This window comes from Hyaena hyaena, unplaced genomic scaffold, assembly GCF_003009895.1.
Source record: "Hyaena hyaena isolate Hyena2069 unplaced genomic scaffold, ASM300989v1 scaffold_271, whole genome shotgun sequence".
Classification (NCBI taxonomy): domain Eukaryota; kingdom Metazoa; phylum Chordata; class Mammalia; order Carnivora; family Hyaenidae; genus Hyaena; species Hyaena hyaena.
In genome coordinates this window covers 1,850,374-1,873,250 of record NW_024080902.1, presented here as the reverse complement: position 1 = coordinate 1,873,250, position 22,877 = coordinate 1,850,374, and the positions used below count along the sequence as shown (strand labels likewise).

At 35.0% G+C, this 22,877-nt stretch overlaps 1 protein-coding gene across 2 annotated transcripts in view; it reads right to left on the bottom strand.

Moving 5' to 3' along the window:
• SMAP1 (small ArfGAP 1) overlaps positions 1 to 22,877 on the bottom strand; it is a 181,663-nt gene that overhangs the window by 59,407 nt on the left and 99,379 nt on the right. For both annotated transcript variants that reach the window (XM_039245811.1, XM_039245810.1), the window contains one exon: positions 13,779 to 13,859. In XM_039245811.1, coding sequence (XP_039101742.1) covers positions 13,779 to 13,859 — 81 coding nt within the window. The remainder of the gene's footprint in view (positions 1 to 13,778; positions 13,860 to 22,877) is intronic.

Here is a 22,877-nt window from a genome sequence, read left to right as displayed (position 1 = left end):
TCTGTCTCTCTCTCCCCTCCCCCCACCCTCCCCTACTCACACTCTCTCTCTTCCAAAAATAAATAAAAACATTAAAAAATTAAAAAAATAAAATGCCCAGTGAATTGATAGATATATTTTTGAGGAAACTGAGCTCAGAATGTTCAGATATTTAGAAAATAGCAGAACTGAGAATCAAATTAAAGTCTTCTAACCAAGTCTAAATTCTTCCATCTTTATTTTCAAAGGATTTGTTAATATTTTTCAAAAGACTTTTTACAAGTCCATATTCCTTGATTTAGCAATTCCAGTTTTAAAAACTGATCCTAAGAAATTATCACATAGGTGTACATTGACTATATATACATGTTTTCATTACTCAAGAGATACATTTTTCTTTTGAATGTTTATTTATTTTTGAAGGAGATAGACAGAGAGAGCAGGGGAGGAGCAGAAAGGGAGACACAAAATCCAAAATGGGCTCCAGGCTCCAAGCTATCAGTACAGAACCTGATGCAGGACTTAAACTCACAAACCATGAGATCATGACCTGAGATGAAGTCAGATGCTTAACCCACTGAGCCACCCAGGCGCCCAAACTCAAGAGACACATTTTTAAAAGAATCTTACTGTACTCAGAAGAATTACTATATATCCATTCAATGGAATGTTATTAAAGATTTAAAAAACATGTGTGTATTTATCAAGAAGAAAGAATATTCAAGATTTAACAAGACATCGTTAAATGACAGAGGAACAGAGATGACAAAATACTATGTACAGTATGGTCCCATGTAAATGCACATATTTTTTTTTAATGTTTTACTTATTGCTGAGAGAGAGAGAGAGAGAGAGAGAGAGAGAGGCAGCGTGAGCAGGGGAGGGGCAGAGAGGGAGATACAGAATCTGAAGCAGGCTCCAGGCTCTGAGCTAACTGTCAGCACAGAGCCCGACACGGGGCTCAAACCCACGAACCATGAGATCATGACCAGAGCTGAAGTCAGACGCTTAACCAACTGAGCCACCCAGGTGCCCCCATGCACATATTTCAATAGGAAACAATCAGGAAAGATAAACATCAAAATGTTAGTGATAATTTTTTCTAGCTAGTCAGATGTGTGGTGATTATTATTTTTTTCTTTTTCCTTATGCATGTTTTTTAACTTATTAAAAATATATATGGTATGGGGGCACCTGTGGGGCTCAGTCAGTTAAGCATCCTACTTCAGTCCAGGTCATGATCCTGCACTTCGTGGGTTCAAGCCTGAATCAGGCTCTGCTGGCAGCTCGGAGCCTGCTTCAGATTCTGTGTCTCCCTCTCTCTGCCCCTCCCCTGCTTGCATTCTGTCTCTCTGTCTCCCCAAAAAGAAATAAGTATTTTTTAAAAAGTTTTAAAACATATGGTATGGATACTATAGGGAGGCAAAAGGGAGAGGCTATTAAAAATCCAGTAAGTTTTTTATCTACCCTTTTCTTGGTTAATGAATAGTAACTATAAATTTTTTACACAGAACATATGATTTCCTTTTACTTAGGCATGGCACTGTGACTTTTCTTTTTCATTGAGAAAATACTAATTTTTAAAAAGGTACTTAATAGCTAAACAAAGATAGGAAGTTGTCAATAGCAACTAGCAATCTATACCTTAATAAAACTTAGATAACAGAAACTGCACTAAAATGCTTTCTAAGCCTAATGTACATTGATACTGCACCTATTACTGTTTTTTAAATCTACAAACAAAACATTACTATCAAACTACTCTTTAAGGTTGAGCCTTAAGCAGGGAATAAAATAATTTGTGGAAAATGTAGGGAATCTTTCAAACCCACTTATAAAAATACTTTGTGAGGGGCACCTGGGTGGCTTAGTCGGTTAAGCGTCCGACTTTCGTTTGGGTCATGATCTCGCAGTTCGTGGGTTCAAGCCCTGCATCGGGCTCTGTGCTGAGTGCCAGCTCAGAGTCTGGAGCCTGTTTCAGTCTGTGACTCCCTCTCTCCCTGACCCTCCCCTGCTCACGCTGTCTCTCTCTCTCCTAGAAATAAATAAAACATTAAAAAAATTCTTTAAAAAAAAATACTTTGTGAGACATCTGCTATGCTTATTCACCTAGACCATATGTTTCCATGATCTCTATAAAAACATTAAATACTGGATATATCTTATTCTCAAAAGCACTCATATATCACAAGGTGTATTTAGCTTTAATTACATTTGAGAGCTTGGTGGCTGAAAATGTCTCAGTCAGATTGCTAAAAATAAAACCTACCAATATAGCATCTGGCAATGAACCACTTAATTTAGCTTTAATGTTTTACTAAGAACAATTTCTATGATTTACAACTGCTGCTTATTTTTACATAGTTGTACTGAAATTTCAAGTTCAAAAGATTAGCAATTGTGCTTTTTGCATATATTGGAAGATTAAATCACTTATATTTAGCAAGTAAAAGTGTATTTTTAAGTTTTAGTAACATAAAAGATGTGGTCCAAAAAAGCAACTTTGCTGCTTGGTTCCTTTACCAACTAATTTAAGAAATCACTCTCCATTTATACGATCTTAATAGTCAAATACTTTTCAGATCTTGAGAAAAACTTTTTAATGATAGTATTATTAAAAGTAGGAGCCATCTTTTTCCCATATATTACTGCTTCTCTAGAGAACTTTCTGGGATTTTTTTTATTCTACATTGATAAACTTTGTGAACTGATTTTTCTTTCATGACTTTCAAGAAGCCAGTGGCAAATATCTTCTTCGCAAGAAATACTTTTTAAGTCTTACATTTAAAAAATTATATAACACATACTCTGGGGATCACATGCCATTGTCAATATTCTCTTTTAAACTAAAGTATCCCCCCAAGGGATATACCAATAAGTATATACACACATATGTACACAGGCATAGAAAATTATAACACAAATTGGGGGTGCCAAAATAACTCAGGTCATGATCTTGCAGTTCATGAGTTCAGGCTCTCTGCTGTCAGTCCTGAGCATGCTTCCAATCCTCTGTCCCCACTGTCTCTCTGCCCTCCCCTGCTTGCTCTCTGTCTCTCTCCTTCTCTCAAAAATAAATGTACATTAAAAATTATCATGTAAATTGTTTATAACAGTCATCCTTGGATAGAGGGTCTATGAGAAATTACATGTTTTTTAAATGTTTTGCTTGTCTGCATTTTTTTTTCTATTGAATAGGTAATACTGTACTTAATAAAGAAACAGTGGTGCTTGAGTGGCTCAGTCTGCTGAGTGTCTGACTCCTGATTTCAGCTCAGGTCATGATCCCAGGGTCATGGGAATAAGCCCCACATAGAGCCTGCTTAAGAGTGACTCACTCACTCCCTCTCTCCCTCTCTCTCTGTCTCTCTCTCCACTCCCATTAACCCTCTCCCCAACTTGTACTCTTCAACTAAAATAAATTAAGTAAATAAAACAAAATAATTTTAATAAAAGACCCATAACCAGCAAAAAAAAAAAAAATCAGGAATCAAATATCTCCCAAAAATCAAGAGTCCTGGGCCAGATGGATTCTCAGAGTAATTCTACCAGACATTTAAATATGAATTAATACCTATTCTTCTCAAACTGTTCCAAAAAAGAGAAACAGAAGAAAACTTCCAATCTCATTCTATAAAGCCAGCATACTTTGAGTTCAAAACCAAAGACCCCACTCAAAAGGAGAATAACAGACCAACATCTCTGATGAACATGGATGCAAAAATTCTCAACAAAATACTAGCCAATCAAACTTAACAGTACATCCAAAGAATTATTCACCATGATCAAGGGGGATTTATTTCTGGGTTGTAGGTCTAGTTCAATACTTACAAATCAATCAACATTATATACCACATTAATAAAAGAAAGGATAAGAACCATATGATCCCCTCAACAGATGCAGAAAAAGCATTTGACAAAATACAGTATCCATTCTGGATAAAACTCTCAACAAAGCAGGGATAGATGGAACATACCTCAACAACACAAAGGCCATATATGAAAGACCCACAACTAGTATCATCCTCAGTGGGGAAAAACTGAGAGCACTTCCCCGTATGGTCAGGAACAACACAAGGGTGTCCACTCTCACCATTACTATTTAACACAGCACTGGAAGTCTTAGCCTCAGCAATCAAAGAAAAAGAAATAAAAGCCATCCAAATTGGCAAGAAAGAAGTCAAACTTTGCAGATGACATGACATGACGCTCTGTGTAGAGAACCTGAAAGACTCCACCAGAAAATTGCTAGAATACATAAATTCAGAAAAATCACAGGATATAATATCAACATGCATAAACATGTTGCATTTCTATACAGCAGTAACAAGAAAAAGAAATCAAGTAATCGATCCCATTTGCAACTGCACGCAAAACAATAAGACACCTAGGAATGAAACTAACTAAAGAGGTAAAAAGATCTATACTCTGAAAACTATAAAACAATGATGTAAGAAATTAAAGAGGACACAAAGAAATGGAAAAACATTCCATGCTCATGGATTGGAAGAACAAACATTGTTAAAATGTCTATGCTACCCAAAGCAATCTACACATTTAATGCATTTTTTATCAAAATACCACCAGCATTTTTTGCAGAGCTAGAAAAAACATTCCTAAAATTTGTATGGATCCACAAAGGACACTAAATAGCCAAAGCAACCCTCAAAATGAAAACACTGGAGGCATCGCGATTCTAGATTCCAAGCCATATTAAAGCTGTAGTCATCAAGACAGTATGGTATTGGCACAAAAACAGATACACAGAATTAATGGACCAGAAAAGAGAATCCAGAAATGGACCCACAACTATATAGTCAACTCATCTTTGACAAAGCAGGAAAGAATATTTGATGGAAAAAAGTCAGTCTCTTCAATAAAGGGTGTTGGGAAAATTGGACAGCGACATGCAAAAGAATGAAACTGGACCACTTTATTACATCATACACAAAAGTAAATTTAACACAGATGAAAGACCTAAATATGAGACAGGAAACTATCAAAATCCTAGAGGAGAATACAGGTAGCAACCACTTTGACCTCGGCTGCAGCAACTTCTTAACAGACATGTTGCCAAAGGCAAAAGAAACAAAAGCAAACAGGAACTACTGGGATTTCATCAAGATAAAAAGCTCTGCACAGGGAAGGAAACGATTGAGAACTAAAAGAGAGCCTACAGAATGGGAGAAGATGTTTGCAAACAACATTTCTGATAAACAGTTAATATCAATCCAAAATCTATGAAGAACTTATCAAACTCAACCACCAAAAAACAAATAACCTAGTAAACAGATGGGCAGAAGACATGAATAGTCACTCTTCTAGAGAAGACATCCAGATACCTAACAGACACATGAAAAGATGCTCAACATTCCTTATCATCAGGGAAATACAAATCAAAACTATGATGAGATATTGCCTCAGACCTGTAAGAATGGCAAAAAGTAAACAAAACAAGAAACAGCAGGTGTTGGCAAAGATGTGATTAAAGAGGAATCTTCTTGCATTGTTGGTGGGAATGCAAACTGGAACAGTCACTCTAAAGAACAGTATGGAGGTTCCTCAAGAAACTAAAAATAGAACTATGCTATGATCCAGCACCTGCACTATTAGGTATTTACCCAAAGGATAAAAACATACAGATTCAAAGGGTTACATTCACCTCAATGTTTACAGCAACACACTCAACAAGAGCTAAATTATGCAAAGTGCTGAAATGTCCATTGACTGATGAATGTATAAAGAACAGCTGGTACATATATACAATGGAATATTGCTTAGCCACCAGAAAGAATGAAATCTTGTCATTTGCAATGATGTGGATGGAGCTAAAATATTTTATGCTAAGCAAAATAAGTCAGCCAGAGAAAGGCAAATACCATATGATTTCACTCATATGTGGAAATTAAGAAACAAAATGCATGAAACAAACCACAAGAGACCCTCAACGATGGAGAAGAAACTGAGGGTTGATCGAGTAAGGTGGATAGGAGACAGGTTAAATGGATGATAGATATTAAGGAAGGCACTTGTGATGAGCACTAGGCACTGTATGTGATGAATCACTGATTTCTACTTAAACCATTATTGCACTGTATGTTAACTAAAATTTAAATTAAAAAAAAGGAAACTGAACAATAAGAGAATTTTAAGTTCATAAAACTATAAAAATATTCCAGGATAGGTACATAATTGTGTTCTCTCATTATAATTACCTCAGAGAGGAACTTTAAGAAAAGTCCATGAAAATATAATATCTTCTCTTTGATAGAACAATCTAAATTACTGTTAATATATCCACTGCATATAAAAACAATGGTGCAATCATCTGGCATTTGTCTACTGTACCCTTGATACTAACATTACACTGTATGTTAACTAACTGGAATTGAAATAAAAACTAAAAAAAAAAAAGATACAATGGTGTGATAACACTTAGATAAATATTTAAACAGAAATAATACCTAAATACATTATAATTGTTTCCAAATTTTATATACATACGTGATACGTATGTTCTGTATCAATACAAAGGTAACTTGCGTTAGGAATTACTACCATGCCTCCTAAATTAGACTTTGTGTTTTGAAAGTAAAATAACTGATTAAGAGATCAGAACTATGGTGGGTGAAAAACTAGTCTGATATAGTCAATATGATATGGAGAAATCGCTGACTAAAGACCAGCTCTGAAGAGTGCTGAAAGACATTTTTAAGGATATTTTCAAATGACTTTTGGAAACTGTCCCAGTGTTTAGCAGATGGAATAATTCTAAATTTAAGGCTATTATTACCAAGAGGACCTCTAGAGATCGTTTATGAAACCTTGTCATTAATAAAGAACAGGACATTCTATAGTTAACTGACTTTGCCAAGGAGACAGTTAACCACAGACCAAGGACTTGAATCTGGCTCTCTTCCTGACTCTGCTTCTTCCACTGCAACTAATTCTCAGTTATTGGGGAGGCAGAGAGAGAAGGTTCTCAACAAATTCAGCTGAGTGTTTCTGTAAGTACAGTTTTATTGGAACATGTCATTTACTACTTTTGTGTTACAAAGAAAGAATTGAGTAGCTGTGAAAGATACCTTAGGGTCTACAGTCTAAAATATTTACTATGTGGTTCTTTATAAAAAAAAGTTTGCTCACTCTACATTAAAGATTTTTTGCCATTCAATTCAAAGTTTCAGAACTTGACCCCTAATAACCCATATGATGGGTTGTAATAATTAGCAATAAAACCAGAAGCATTCTGGCAATTATGTTAAAAGGGATTACCACCACCACCACCACCACCACCAAGGAATTGACAATTTGCCCATTTTCCATATTTTGACATGAAGATCTTTTAAAAAAGAAAAACTATAAAACTTAGAAGCTTGCAAAGGAGAAATTAAGACTGAATAACCGAAGAAGAACTCATATACATTCCTATACTATAAGACTACTTCTCATCTACATGAACATATTTATAGATCATTGGCTACTTGGGAGAGAGCCTAGTAGATAAATTTAAACTAAATGAATTAGATTATGTCAGATGTGGGATGCCTAGGTGGCTCAGGAGGTTAAGCATCCAACTCTTAATACTGGATCAGGTCCTGAGCTCCTAGTCGTGAGATTATGCCCTGCGTCAGGCTCTGTGCTAGCAATATGGAGCCTGCCTGGGATGCTCTCTCTGCTACTCCCCCACTCTTGCTTGGTCGCTCTCTCAAAATAAACATTTTAAAAGAAAAAGAAATGTCAAATGCATGACAATATTATCTTAGAGTCAAATCTACACACATTTTTCTAGCAGAATATCTAAAGCACAAAGGATATCTATTTAAATGTCAAAAGCATCTACCCTATTAATCACCTGATTCATTAAATGTTTAGGTTTTATCTTTCTCCCCTTAGAAAAGAAAGCAAATTGGGCTTCAGCTGACCCTGCTAGTAACAGATACATACCACAAAAAATGTAAACCTCAGTAAGATTTAAATATGTACAAAATACAATATAAACAAAAGAAATAGAATGCTCAAGGAAAAGAAGTTTATTTAAAGAAGAAAGAAGCCCTACTACAGGCTAACAAATAAATAAAAGTTATAAATTCACTAGTCAGGATAACATGGGAGGAGATTACATAAAAACACACAGTTCTTTTTTAAGGAACCCTGGACAGTTTGTTATAAATCGATGTAGGGCATACAATAGAACTAAAAATTACAGGGGCGCCTGGGTGGCTTAGTCGGTTAAGCGTCCGACTTTCACTTGGGTCATGATCTCGCGGTTCGTGGGTTCGAGCTCCGCGTCGGGCTCTGTGCTGACTGCCAGCTCGGAGCCTGGAGCCTGTTTCGGAGTCTGTGTCTCCCTCTCTCTCTGACCCTCCCCTGCTCACGCTGTCTCTCTCTCTCTCTCCTAGAAATAAATAAAAATATTAAAAAAAAAAAAAAGGAACTAAAAATTACAACACGAAAGAAACCTGAAGACATATATGTCATACACATGACTTGGGACTTAAGTCAGAAGAGCTGTTTCAAATCTCTGAGCTGTCAACAACTGTTCATACTGATTAAGTTACTTCTTGGTGACTTGGGGTCCTTCTAGGATTTAGCTTACTTCTTTATAAAATAAGGGATTTGGACTAGAGTAGTAAGGTTCCTTCTAACCCCCAAATTAAGTTATTTTTAAGTAACCATTTATTATCATGGCTATGTGTCAAGAACCTTAGTAATAACTTTAATAGCTTATTAAGTGCATTTAGAGAAAGTATTCTAGAATAAATAACTACCAAGCCTCATTCTTTTAAACACATGAAGAGATAAGAGATGAAGTTTAATATGTGCTGCCTTAAAAAAAGAAGTAAAATTCTTTTTCCAAATTGACTAAAACTAGGTGACATTAAGCAAATCATATATTCTTTCTGAGTTTCGGCTCTTCCACTTATAAAATGGGACCACCAACAATAACTGTAGTTTTCTGTGAGAAATAAAGTTAGCACACAGGTGAAAAGTTGAAAGCTTTCCCTTTTATGTCAGAAATAAGACAAGGATGTTCTTTATCATGAAAAAGGCACTTGACCTAATTAGTAATGAAGGAAACTGACATTAAAAATACAATGGGAAACCATTACATTCTCACCAGACTGCAAATAGTAAAATCTCTGAAAACATCACACATTGTAAAGAATGTGGCAAGACCAGAATATAATTACCATACAATTTGGAAAACAGTTTCATCATATAGTTAAGTTCTAGATACAGATAGGTTATGACCCAACAACTGTATTCCTAAAAATATCCTAAAGAAATGCATGCTTGGATACAAGTACTAAAGTGTTCACAGTAGCACTATTTATAACAGCTAAAGCCTGGATATAATCCAAATGTTTATCAACAGTGAAATGGATAAATAAAACAATGAACATATGTATATAAAGTGGAATACTATAAAACAATTAACTGAATAAACTATAATTATGACTAAATACAATATGATTAACCTTTATAAATAAAACGTTGACTAAATATAAAAATATATTAGCAAAATATAAAAGAGTATTTGTGATATCACTTCATTCATATGTTTAAAAAATAAAAAGGCACACTACTTAGAAATGCAAAGATAGAAGATAAACTATCTCTAAAATGCAAAGAAATTATCACCTCTGTGGAGAAGGGAAGTGATTTTTTATTGGGAATCGTATTGAGTGGGGCCAGTTTCTGGGGTGCTGGCCATGGTTTACTTCCTGACTTTGATGGTGAATACATGGGTGGTCAATTTATATGTAAACTGTATACCGTATGCGTAAATTGTATACTTGTAAAGTTCCTGGCAAACAGGAGATAGTTAATAAAGCCAACTATTACTTTATATTGATGATTTTATTCTGACTACTATTGCTACTACTTACATCAATATTACTGCTAATTTCTCCTCTGCAGATTATATACGCTTGTTTAACATATCAGCTTATAGAGAATATAAAGAAAAATGCCTATCTACGTATGAAAATATACATATGAAAATGCCTATATGCTATAAAGCTTTATTTGTACTATTTTCCTTTCAGTTTTCCCACTGTTATGCCTTTTTTAAAGTTTAATTTATTTTGAGAGAGAGAGAGAAACAGAGAGAGAGGGATAGAGAGTGCGCACACAGGAGCAGGGTAGCGGCAGACAGAGGGAATCCCAAGCAGGCTCCACACTATCAGCATGGAGCCTGCCGTGGGGCTCAAATTCACGAACTGTGAGATCATGATCTGAGCAGAAACCAAGAGTCAGATGTTTAACTGACTGAGCACTCAGGCCCCCCTCCAAATATAACACATCTAAATGTGTTATATCTTCCTTGGGGCACCTGGGCCAGACAACTGAGTGTTCAGCTTTGGCTCAGGTCATGATTGTGTGATTCATGAGTTCGTGCCCCACACTGGGCTCAAAGCTGTCAGCACAGAGCCCGCTTCAGATGCTCTGTCCCCTTCTCTCTCTCTGTCCCTCCCCTGCTTCCACTCTCTCAAAAAAGTAAACATTAAATAAAATTAAAATAAAATAACTATATCTTCCTTCTTATACACTCTGCACTATCTTAACCACAAAATTTTGATACAAACTAAAGTGTTTCCTTCCATGTGATTATTCTTTCAGCAAGGCACCCTGAAAGCAGGAGTCCTAATGTAGGCTGAGGAAGAATAACAGATGATGTGTGAACTGAATTTAATAAAACTTAAGTATCAAAAGGAAATAATATTGGAACCAGGCTAGATTCTCACTGTTCACACACCCTGAACTGCTCTTCTCAAGCTCCCAACCCACAAATTCAGTTCTCAGGTAACTTGTGGCCCTTTTTCAAAGGAAGCAACAGAAGGCAAATATTTAATACAAGGCTACGAAATGACTTCACTACATCAAAATGCTCACTATATTTCAATGGTAATGTCTTTTTAAAGAGAGAAAATAAATAATGATAATGATCTACTTTAAAAGTAGATATATTTTTGTCAAGTACCACAAAAACTACTTTGATATTTCCAATTTCTGGGGGAAAAAAGATAACATTTACTAGTGATTTTAAAATTCCTTTGTAATGAAAAAGGAAATTGTAAGAAATTTCTCTTAAAGCTTACTGATGCATGCTACAGAGAAAGTTACCAGAGGAGAATTAAAGCTACTTAAGTAACAAAGTTATAATTACCAACTTAATCACAACTTTCAAAAAAATGTAATATTTAACATCTAAATTTAATATGATGAAAGGTAGGAATTTAATTCATTAAACTATCATTAAAACAAAGTGATACTCAAAAAAATTAACTTTAACTAAAAAGTATTCCAAATAAATATGGCAAAGAATTCCATTTAGCAGAGGTCTTAACAACCTTAATACTTAATAAATCAAATTTAGTAATAAGCCACAGTTTATTAATTGTTCTGCATGACCTTGGAATCAAAACACTAAGAGATGAAAAACATCAATGAATCAATGTACATATATTTATCCTAAAGATCTACTACACTCAAGAAAACATTAGAAATACAAAGAAACATAAGACTTGGTCCCCATCTGACTGATGCATAATCTCAAGAAACATCTATGCATCTTTGTTAGATAAGGAGACTTATCTGAAAATACAATTAAACAATAATATAAATAGGAAGTATGACAATGTTGCCAGTATTCTGAGGAAGGGAAAAATGTTATCTAGTTGAGATATTTAGAGACGCTTCAGGAAAATGCAGAATGAATAAACTGTAGGTAAAAGGTGGGGAAAGGAAAGGACATTCTTGGCAAAGCAATTTAGTGAAGAGACAGAAAGTATGTTTAGGTGACAATGGACAAATCTTACTGGTATAAAGAATGGAGAGAGACCACTAGGAAGGGAGGTGAAAGGTTAGTGGAGAGTTTGATTGCTATAGGAAGGACTGAGGAGTCTTGGGATACTTGGTACATTTTAAGTGCTGAAGTCATGTTTACAACTCTTTGAAGGTAGAGATTGCTTTAATAAATGAGAGAGGAGTGTCTGGGTGGCTCAGTCAGTTAAGCAACAGACTCTTGATTTTGGTTCAGGTCATGATCTCAATCGAGGTCCATGGGTTCAAGTGTCACACTGGGTTCCATGCTGACATCGCAGAGCCTGCTTGTGTTTCTCTCTCTCTCCCTCACACACACTTTCTCTTTCTCAAAAATAAATAAACTTAAATAAATAGGGGCGCCTGGGTGGCTCGGTCGGTTAAGCATCCGACTTCGGCTCAGGTCACGATCTCACAGTTTTGTGAGTTCGAGCCCCAAGTTGGACTCTGTGCTGACAGCTCAGAGCCTGGAGCCTGCTTTGGATTCTGTGTCTCCCTCTCTGTCTGCTCCTCCCCCATTCATGTTCTGTCTCTCAAAAAAAAAAACAAACATTAAAAGCAAAATTAAAATAAATAAATAAATGGCAAAGAACCAGTATGTATCTGTGTTGTATGCTTTAAATGGATGCACCTGGTATATGTAATTTATGCATGCATTAGGTCAGTTTTCAAAATTTCAACAACTATCAAGGATGTTCCCTTTACTGATAATTCCTTTACCAGGTTTCCATATTTTCATTATCAAACACATTCAAAGCCAAGCTACCATAATTATGTAACCAATGCCTTTTAAAAAGATAATGCTCTGGGGGCACCTGGGTTGCTCAGTCCATTAAGCGCCCGACTTTGGCTCAGGTCATGAATTCGCGGTTCATGAGTTTGAGCCCCAAGTTGGACTCTGTGCTGACAGCTCAGAGCCTGAAGCCTGCTTTGGATTCTGTGTCTCCCTCCCTCTCTGCTCCTCTCCTCTCTCTCTCTCTCTCAATCTCAAAAATAAAAAGGATTTTAAAAAATTAAAAAAAAAAAAAAAAAAGCTAATATCTGGGGTAGTGGCTCAGTTAAGCTTCCAATTCTTGACATCAGCTCAGATCATGCACTCGCGATCATTATATCGACCTCCAAGTCAGGCTGTGCCCTGGGCGTGAAGCCTGCTTAAGATTCTTTCCCTCTGGCTCCTCTACCACTTGCATGCATACAAACATGTATGCTCTCTCAATAAAAAAATAAAATAAACAAAAAATAAAAAGCTAATGGTCTCTTTATCTCTAGTTTGCCTAGTCACATCTATCTTGTACACTGCTGCCAAAATAATCTTCCAAAAGAACCATTCTGAATTAGGTGTATCTCTACTTTATAAACTTGGAAATGTTGCCCATAGTCTTTCCTCCAGAAAACAATCAACCCAGACTTTAAAGTCTTCTACAATTTGAGCTCAATCTACCATACTAGTCTTATTTTTCACTACTTTTCTTTATATAGACATACATCTTTCTTCAAACTCCACTACTATTTTTTCAAATATACTTTGTCTATTTTTAGTTTCTATGCCTGTCCTCAAGGTGTTCTCTCCAAATGATATATTCTTGCCTTCAACCTTAATCCTACCTACAATTCAAAATCTACCTCAAATGTTTATCCCTATGGATGGAGTCTTTTCTGAAGGCCCCTTAAAGCATGATCTCTTCATTCTCTAAACTTTCACTCAAGTCGGTGCATGAAAACTAAAAACACCATTCTTTATGTCATTAACAGAGAATGACCTTGAGGTCATATGATCTATATTCATATATATGTAAGTGACTAAAAGTTATATAAGACAATCTAGAAGGACATGCTTAGCACACATATTTATTCAAAACATACTTACTGACAGAATGATTATTCACACATTGTAAATCCCCAAAAGACATTCACGTAAGAATACAAAAATAGGATGGTAATCTTAATAGATTTTTTTAAAGAAACTTTACCTTTTCAGTTGTAAGAGGTTTTGTAGGCTTTTCTGGTTCCTTTTCTCTCTTTTTCTCTTCTTTTTTTTTTTCCTTTTCTTTCTAAAACATAGACCAAAGTTTTGATAAGTTCACTTTTTAAAAGAATGTCAGCTCTTAACACATTTTTATTTATTTCAGTAATTAATTAAGGATTAAAAAATGACAATATCCAGTGATACTGAAATATAAAAGTGAACACAGCAACTTCATACTCTCATTGAGATTGCAGGTTCTTAACACAACAAAGAACAATTTTTAAGAAATTTAAAAAAAAAGAAATTTAAGATAGAGGTGAAACTATTTACAACTTCTTTGAAATTTTAGAGTTTGTTTTAAACAAATAAAACTTCTAGTCAATAGATTCTCATTGCATCTTTACAGAATATTAGGCCTCCTAATACCAAACATAATGCTGAACGTTGAGCAAGAAGATCACAGATCTTCACACAGATGAAGACATTACAACATGTAAACATGAGGCAAAAAGGAAAAAATACTTTAATCTAAAAATTTTTTTAATCTTTATTTCTGAGAGAGAGAGACAGAGACAGAGCACAAGTGGAGAAGGGGCAGAGAGGGAGAGGGAGACACAGAATCTGAAGCAGGCTCCATTTCTGAGCTAGCTGTCAGCAGAGAGCCTCATGCAGGGCTCAAACCCATGAACTGTGAGATCATAATCTGAGCCGAAGTCAGACACTTAACTGACTGAGCCACCCAGGCACCCCAAAAATACTTTAATTTTTAAAAAATATCACAAAACAGGGCACTGCGTGGCTTAGTCTGTTAACGGTCCGACTTTAGCTCGGGTCAAGATATCGCGGTGTGTGAATTTAAGCCCCATGTCAGGTTCTGTGCTGACAGCTCAGAGCATGGAGCTTGCTTCAGATTCTGTGTCTTCCTCTCTCTCTGCCCCTCCCCTGCTCATGCTCTCTCTCTCTCAGAAATAAACATTAAAAATAAATAAACAAAAATATCATAAAACATGTTTAGTCCATTACATAATGGGATTTTATTTAAAACAATTTTTTTTTATGTTTTATTTATTTTTGAGAGAGATAGAGACAGTGTGAGCAGGGGAGGGTCAGAGAGAGAGGGAGACAGAATCCGAAGCAGGCTCCAGGCTCTGAGCTAGTTGTCAGCACAGAGCCTGAGGCGGGATTCAAACCCACAAGTCATGACATCATGACCTGAGCCGAAGTCGGACGCTTAACCGACTGAGCCACTCAGGCGCCCCCATAATGTGATTTTAAAAAAGAAAAATACAATAATAATTTTCTCATTTAAAAAAATGTTAAAGCTAAACGACTAGTTAGTGTATTTACTCCAATCCAGTCTAGGTAAAATGTAATTGTACTATGATGTTCACAATCAGCATTTCCATGAAGGATAAAACAAGATAAAGTATTAAAAGCTTAGGGGCCCCAACCATGTCAAAAAAAGGAAAATTAAATAAAAGGTTAAACAGTGACTTGGGGTACCTGGGTCATTCAGTCAGTTAAGAGTCTGACTATTGATTTTCAGCTCATGGCATGAACTCACGGTTCATAAGTTCGAGCCCCACATCTGGCTCTGTGCTGATAGTGCAGAGCCTGCTTGGGATTCTCTCTCTCCCTCTCTCTGCCCTCCCTCCTCTCAAGCACTCTCTCTTTCAAAATAAATAAATAAACTTTAAAATAAAGATTAAACAGTAAGCATTCATAAGGCATTTAAAGGAAAGAGATGCCTAGAAACCTATAACTCAATCACTACAACAAATGAGTTTTAGTTAGTATCTTAGTTTCCTAGCAGTAAATGGTTAAAGATAAACTGATGAACCTCAGAAAGGCAGAAAAAGAAGCACATAAAACTTAGTCAAAATGCCTATGGGTTTGTTTGTACCTGTGCCTTTAAAATGGTATTTGAACAACCTCTCTCATCAGAATTTTTACTGTTTGTAATTAAGAAAAAATAATACTGGCAATTCCTAGGCTATAACATAAGGCTTATAATAAAAGTTCCTATGGGCCAGGCACTGTGATAAGCACCTTATTTTCTAATTTAATTTAATCAACAGGTGATTATTATCATCTTACAAATGAAGAAAAAAAATAGGAAAGGGACAAAGCCACACAGCTAATCAGCAGGAGGACCTAGGGAAGACCCCAGTTCTCAAGTCACTATGCATTGACATCCAGTGGAGCACTGCTATTTATTACTATTCTTCCCTAGAACAATGGTTAATATTTCCTGAACCTTACTATGTGTGAGACACTGTTTTCACTCATTTATTCCTTACAACACTCTATGAGGTAACCTTATCCTCTTTAATAAGAATAAATGAAATATGCAAAAATCCTTTATTATGAAATGTTTGCTGAAGAAAACAATTAGTGATTGTCACTAATATGCTGGGGATGAATTATTCTATAACTTCCCAGGATTGTTAATTTCTCAAAGAGGCACTGTCATGAGAGTGGAGAAACAGCTTGTCTTTCCAATCACTATGACTGTCAGGCACATACAAAATCACCAAAAATGAATTAGATTATTTAGCTATGTTTAATAAAGAGAGAACACAATTCAGTTCTCTTTAACCCTGGAATTTCAGTTGCTAAAATACGGCTGTTACCTAATCTGATTCCAGCAGGGGTATTATAACACAAGCTTTGAAGAAACGTTAAAAACATGGGTTTGGTTAGAACTAGAAATGACTCCCATGTCTAAAATCAAAAGCTGCTGAAAGATCAAAGAGGACTGTGAGAACCTAATTTGTTTTAAACTATTTTCTCAGCAAGAACAAAATAGAGCAGTGCTTAGTATTCCTGAAACTTGGTTGCTATATATACACAAATGATATAGTGAAATAGACCTGTGTAAAAATAACTATAATAAATGTTCAGTTCCTATAAGATAGAGATAAGCACATAGTGGGCTCATTATACTGAAATGATACTTGAGTGATTTAATTAAAGATATGGTCTTCAAAAATTTTTATTATGTACTCCTACTTTAAAAAGTTACAAGCATATATATTCTACCATATGTATGTATTTATAAAGTATATATAGCACTACATTATGCACATTATAAATCATACATAAAGGAAATGTTGAAAGGGTAACAAAAAAGCACAAATAGACATAAATGAACTGCTCTGGGGTTCTGTCTAATATCTAATGCTATAGACATTAGACTCAAAACTACTGAATTAGAACAATGCCTTTAAAAAAAATGAGGTATAATTTATATATAACATTAACTTCTGGTGTACAACCCAATGATTCAGTATTTATATGCACTGTGAATTGATCACTACTATAAGTCTAGTTTCTTCCTGTCACCATATAAAGGTTACATAAATGTAATACAGTACTGTTGCTCTAGTTACCACCCTATACACTGCTACCCATAGCTTACTTTATAACTGAAAGTTTATACCTCTTAATCTTCTCTAATTCCCTCCCCAACCCCAACCCTGGCAACCACCACTATACTCTTTTCATCTGTGAGTTTTGTTTTCCTTCTTTGTTTTGCTTTTTAGTTTTCACATATAGATGAAATTATATGGTATTCATCTTATTCTGCCTTATTTCACTTAGCATAATATCCTGAAGTTTCATCTATGTTGTCACAAATGGCAAGATTTCATTTTTTCATATGCCTGAATTGTATCTGTTGTATATATATAAACCACATTTAAAACTTTTTTTTGGAGAGCACACGCAAATGGGGGAGAGAAAAGAGGGAGAGACAGAGAATCTTAGGCAGGCTCCACACTCAGTGTGGAGCCCAACATAGGGCTTCAAACTACAACCCTGGGATCAGGACCTGAGCCAAAATCAAGAGTTGGGACACTCAACCAACTGATCCACTCAGGCATCCCTTACCAACATCTTCTTTATCCATTCATCCACAGATGGACACTTTGGTTGTTTTTATATCTTGGTTATTGTGAATAATACTGCAATAAACATAGGAGTTCATATATCTTTTCAAATTAGTGTTTCCAGTTTCTTCAGATACCCAGATGTAGAACTGCTAGATTATATGACAGTTTTATTTTTAGTTTTGTGAGGAACCTCCATACTATTTTCCAGAGTGGCTACACAAACTTATATTCCTACTAATGGGGCATAATGGATCCTTTTTCTCCATATCCTTGCTAACATTTGTTATTTTTTGTCTTTTTGATAATAGCCATTCTAACAATGATATCTCACTGTGGTTTTGATCTGCATTTCCCTGATGATTAGTGATGCTGAATATCTTTTCATGTGCTGATTGGTCATCTGTATATTTTCTTTGGAAATACGCCCATTTTTCATGGAATTGATTTATTTTGTTATTGAATTGTATGAGTTCCTCATATATTTTGAATATTAACCCCTCATTAGATATATGGTTTCCAAATATCTTCTCATTCAATAGGCTACCTTTTCCTTTTGTTGATGGTTTCCTTTGCTGTTCAACATCTTCTTAGTTAGATGTAGTACCATTTATTTTTGCTTTTGTTCCCCTACCCTTTAAAGTCAGATGCAAAAAAAAAAAGCCAAACAAAAACACATCACTAAGACCAATCTCAGGGAGCTTACTGCCTATGTTTTCTTCTAGTAGTTCTATGATTTCAAATCTTGCATTCTTTAATCCATATTGAGTTAATTTTTGTATACAGAATAAGATACTAGTCCAGTATTTCCGAACCATCTATTGAAGGCACTATGCTTTCTCCACTGTATATTCTTGCCTCCTTGGGCATAAGTTAATTGGCCATATATATGTGGGTTTATTTCTGTACTCTCTATTCTGTTGCACAGATCTAGGTATCTGTTTTTATGCCAATACCATAATGTTTTAATGATCATACCTTTGTAACATAGTTTGAAATTTGAGGCCTTCACCTTTGCTCCCCTTTCTCAAGACTCCTTTGGATATTCAGGATCTCTTGTGGTTCCATATAAATTTCAGAAATATTTATTCTATTTCTATGAAAAATGTGATTGGGATTTTGATAAGGATTGCACTGAAACCTATGAACTGCTTTGGGTAATACAGACATTTTAGCAATACTAATTCTTCCAAGCTATGAACATATAATAATTTCTATTTAATTGTGTCTTCTTCTGTCTCTTTTATCAGTATCTTGTGCTTTCTAATGTACAGGTCTTCAACGGCCTCTGGTTAAATTTATTGTTAGATATTTTATTATTTTTGATGCAATTTTAAATGAGATTGGTTTCTTAATTTCTCTGTTGTTAGTACATAAAAACAACAGATTTTTGTATATTGATTTTGCATCTTGCAACTTTTCTAAAATTGTTTCTTAGTTCTCACACCTCTTGGTGGAGTCTTTAGGGTTTTCTATATATAAAATGTTATCCCCAAATAATGACAACTTTACTTCTTCTAATTTGGATTACATCCTTTCTAATTTGGATGCATTTTATTTCTTTTTCTTGCCTAAATACCTAACTAATACTATGTTGAAAGTGGGCACCCTTGCCTTCTTCCTGATCTTAGAGAAAAAAACTCTTAGCTTCTCATTGTTGAGTATGATGTTACTTGTGGGTTTGTCATATATAGCCTTTATTATGTTGGGGTACATTCCCTCCATACTTGCTTTGATGACAGTTTTTATCATAAATGGATTTTGAATTTTGTTAAATCCTTTTTCTGCATCTGTTGAGATGATCCTGATTTTTATCCTTACTTTGTTATACATGGTAGATCATGTAGACTGATTTGAGGATGTCAAACCATCCTTATACCCCTTCAATAAATGCCATTTGATCGCAGTGTATGATCTTTTTAATACATTGTTGAATTAATTTTGCTAACATTTTGTTGAGGATATTTTTCATCTGTGTTTATCAGGGTATTGGCCTGTAATTTTCTTTTTTGTGTGGTATGCTTCTCCGGTTTTGATATCAGGGTAATGCTGGCCTTGTAAAATTAATTGGGAAGCATTCTCTTCTCAATTTTTTGAGAAGAGTTTGAGGTACAATTTACCAGTGAACCCAACTGGTCCTGGACTTTTGTTGGTTGATTACAGACCCAAACTCCTTGCTACCAAATGGTCTATTCATATTTTCTATTTCTTTATGATTCAGTCTTAGTAGATTGTATATTTCTAGGAATTTATCCATTTCTTTCAGGTTGTCCAATCTGTTGGAAAAGAATTGTTCATAGCAATCTCTAATAATCTTTTGTATTATCTTTGGTATTACTTGTTACTTCCCTTCTTTCATTTCTGATTTTATTTCTTTTTTCTTTTCCTTGATGAATCTGGCTAAAGGAGTATCAATTTCATTTATCTTTTCAAAGAAAGAGTTCTTAGTTTCACTGATTTTTTTCTATTTCCTTTTAGTCTGTATTTTCTTTATTCCATTCTAATCTTTATTATTTCATCCCTTTTACTACCTCTGTTTTTCATTTGTTCCCCTTTTTTCTAATTCCTTTGGGTATAAAGTTAGGTTGTTTATTTGGGATTTTTCTTATTTCTTAAGGTAGGCCTATATCACTATGAACTTCCCTCTTAGAACTGCTTTTCCTGAATCTCACAGATTTTGCTCTGCTTCATTTTCATTTGTCTCAAGTAATTTCTTAATTTATCTTTTGATTTCCTCACTGACTCATTGGCTGTCTAGTAGTGTGTTGTCTAATATCCATATATTTGTGTCTTTTTCAATTTTCATTTTGTGATTTATTTCTAGTTTCATACCATTGTGGTATAAAAAATGCTTGGTATTACTTCAATCTTCTTAAACTGAGACTTTTCATGGTCTGAAATATGATCTATGCTAAAATACATTCCATGTGCTCTTGGGAAGAATGTATATTCTGCTACTTTTGGATGGAATGTTCTGTATTTATCTATAAATATATCTAGTCTAATGTGCTGTTTAAGGACAATGTTTCCTTATGAATTTTTTGTCTGGATGATCCAGCTACTGACATAAGTGAAGTATTAAAGTCCACTACTATTATTATATTGCTGTCAATTTCTACTTGGAGGTCTGTTAGTAATTGTTTTATATACTTAGGTGCTCCTATGTTGCATGCATAAATATTTACAAATGTTGTAACTTCTTGCTGGACTGCTCATTTACCATTATGTAACGCCCTTCTTTGTCTTTTTTTTTTTTATGGTTTTAAAGTCTGTTTTGTCTGAGAATAACCATCTCTGCTTTTTTTGGTTTCTATTTGCATGAAACATCTTTTTCCATTCCTTCACTGTCTGTGTATCCTTAGATCTGAAGTGAATCTCTTGTAGGTAGCATATAGATAGATACAGATTTTTTATCCATTCAGCCACCCTGAATAAGACTTTTGATTGCAACATTTAGCCCACTTACATTTAAACTTATTACTAATAGACATATTCTTATTGCCACTTTGTTAACTGTTTCCTGTTTTTGCAATTCTTTGTTCCTTTCTTTTTCTCTTGCTCTCTTCACTTATGGTTTGAAGGTATTCTTTAATGTTAAACTTGGATTATTTACTATTTTTGTCTGTATTACAGGTTTTGGATTCGTGGTTACCAATGAGTTCATATATAAGAATCTAACATATATAGCAGTCTATATTACATAGATAGTCACTTACACGTGAATACATTCTAAAAGCACTAAATTTTTACTCCCACTTCCACATTTTACAAGTAAGAAGTCATGTTTTATATCTTTTTATTTTGTGTATCCCTTGGCTAACTTTTATAGATATAACCGATTTTAATCCTTTTCAGTTTTAATCTCAATGTCGGCTTTATAAATGATTAACTACTTTTTACTATGTTTGCTTTACCTGTGATATGTTCCTTTCATAATTTTCTTCTAGTTATGGCCTTTTCTTTCCACTTAAGGAGTTCCCTTTAACATTTCTCATAAGGCGGATTTAGTGGTGATAAACTCCTTTAACTTTTATTTATCTGGGAAACTCTTCAGGGTTTCCTTCAATTCTGAGTAATAACCTAGCTGGGTATAGTATTGATAGCTGTAAGTTTTTTCCTTTTATACACTGAATATATCATGCCACTCTTTTCTGGCCTACAGACTTTCTGCTGAGAAATTAACTGATAGTCTTATGGGCATTCCTTTGTATGTAACTAATTGCTTTTCTCTCGCTGGTTTGAAGACCTATCTTTAATATCTGACATTTTACTATGTTTTTTTTACATATTACAATTTACATATTACTATGTGTTTTGGTGTGAACCTCTTCAGGTTCATCTTCTTTGGGGCTCTCTGTGTTCCATGGACCTGGGTGTCTGTTTGCTTACCCAGATTTGGTAAGTTTTCAGCTATTATTTCTTCAAATAAGTTTTCTGCCTTTTCTCTCTCTTCTTTGAATTTAGTATGCTTAATTTTGTCCCAGAGGCTTGTTCACATATCCTGGGTTGTTGTTGTTGTTGTTTTTAATGTTTATTTAGTTTTGAGAGAGGGAGAATGCATGCATGAGTGCAGAGGAAACAGTGAGAGAGGGAGACTGGATCTGAATCAGACTCCGTGCTGACAGGAGAGCCCAATGTGGGGCTTGAACTTATGAACTGTGAGATTATGACCTGAGGCAGAGTTAGATGCTTAACTCACTGAGCCACTCAAGCACCCCCATATATCCTCATGTTTTAAATTCTTTTTTCTTCCTGCCATTCAGCTTGGATGATTTCCACTACCTGTCCTGCAGCTTACCAATATGTTCTTCTGCATCCTCTAATCTGCTGTTGATTCCCTAGTATAGTATTCTTCAGCACCAAATCTTTTTTGTAGTTCTATCTCTTTAATGAAATTTCTCAGTGAGCTCATGCATTTTTCTCTCCAGTTTAGTGATCGTCTTTAGGACTATTACTTTGAACTCTATTTGGCAGACTGCTTGACTCCTTTTTGTTTAGTTCTTTTTGTGAGGTTTGATCTTATTCTTTTGTTCAGGACATATTCTTCTGTTCAATTTGTCTGATTCTCTGTGTCTGCTTTTATATATTAGTAAGATCAGCTACATTACCCTGTCTTGAAGGTAGTGGTCTTATATAGTAAGTATCTTTTGGGGCCCAGAAGCTTCCCAGTCACTAGAACCAGGTGGTTCAGGGGTATCCTCTGTGTAGCTGCA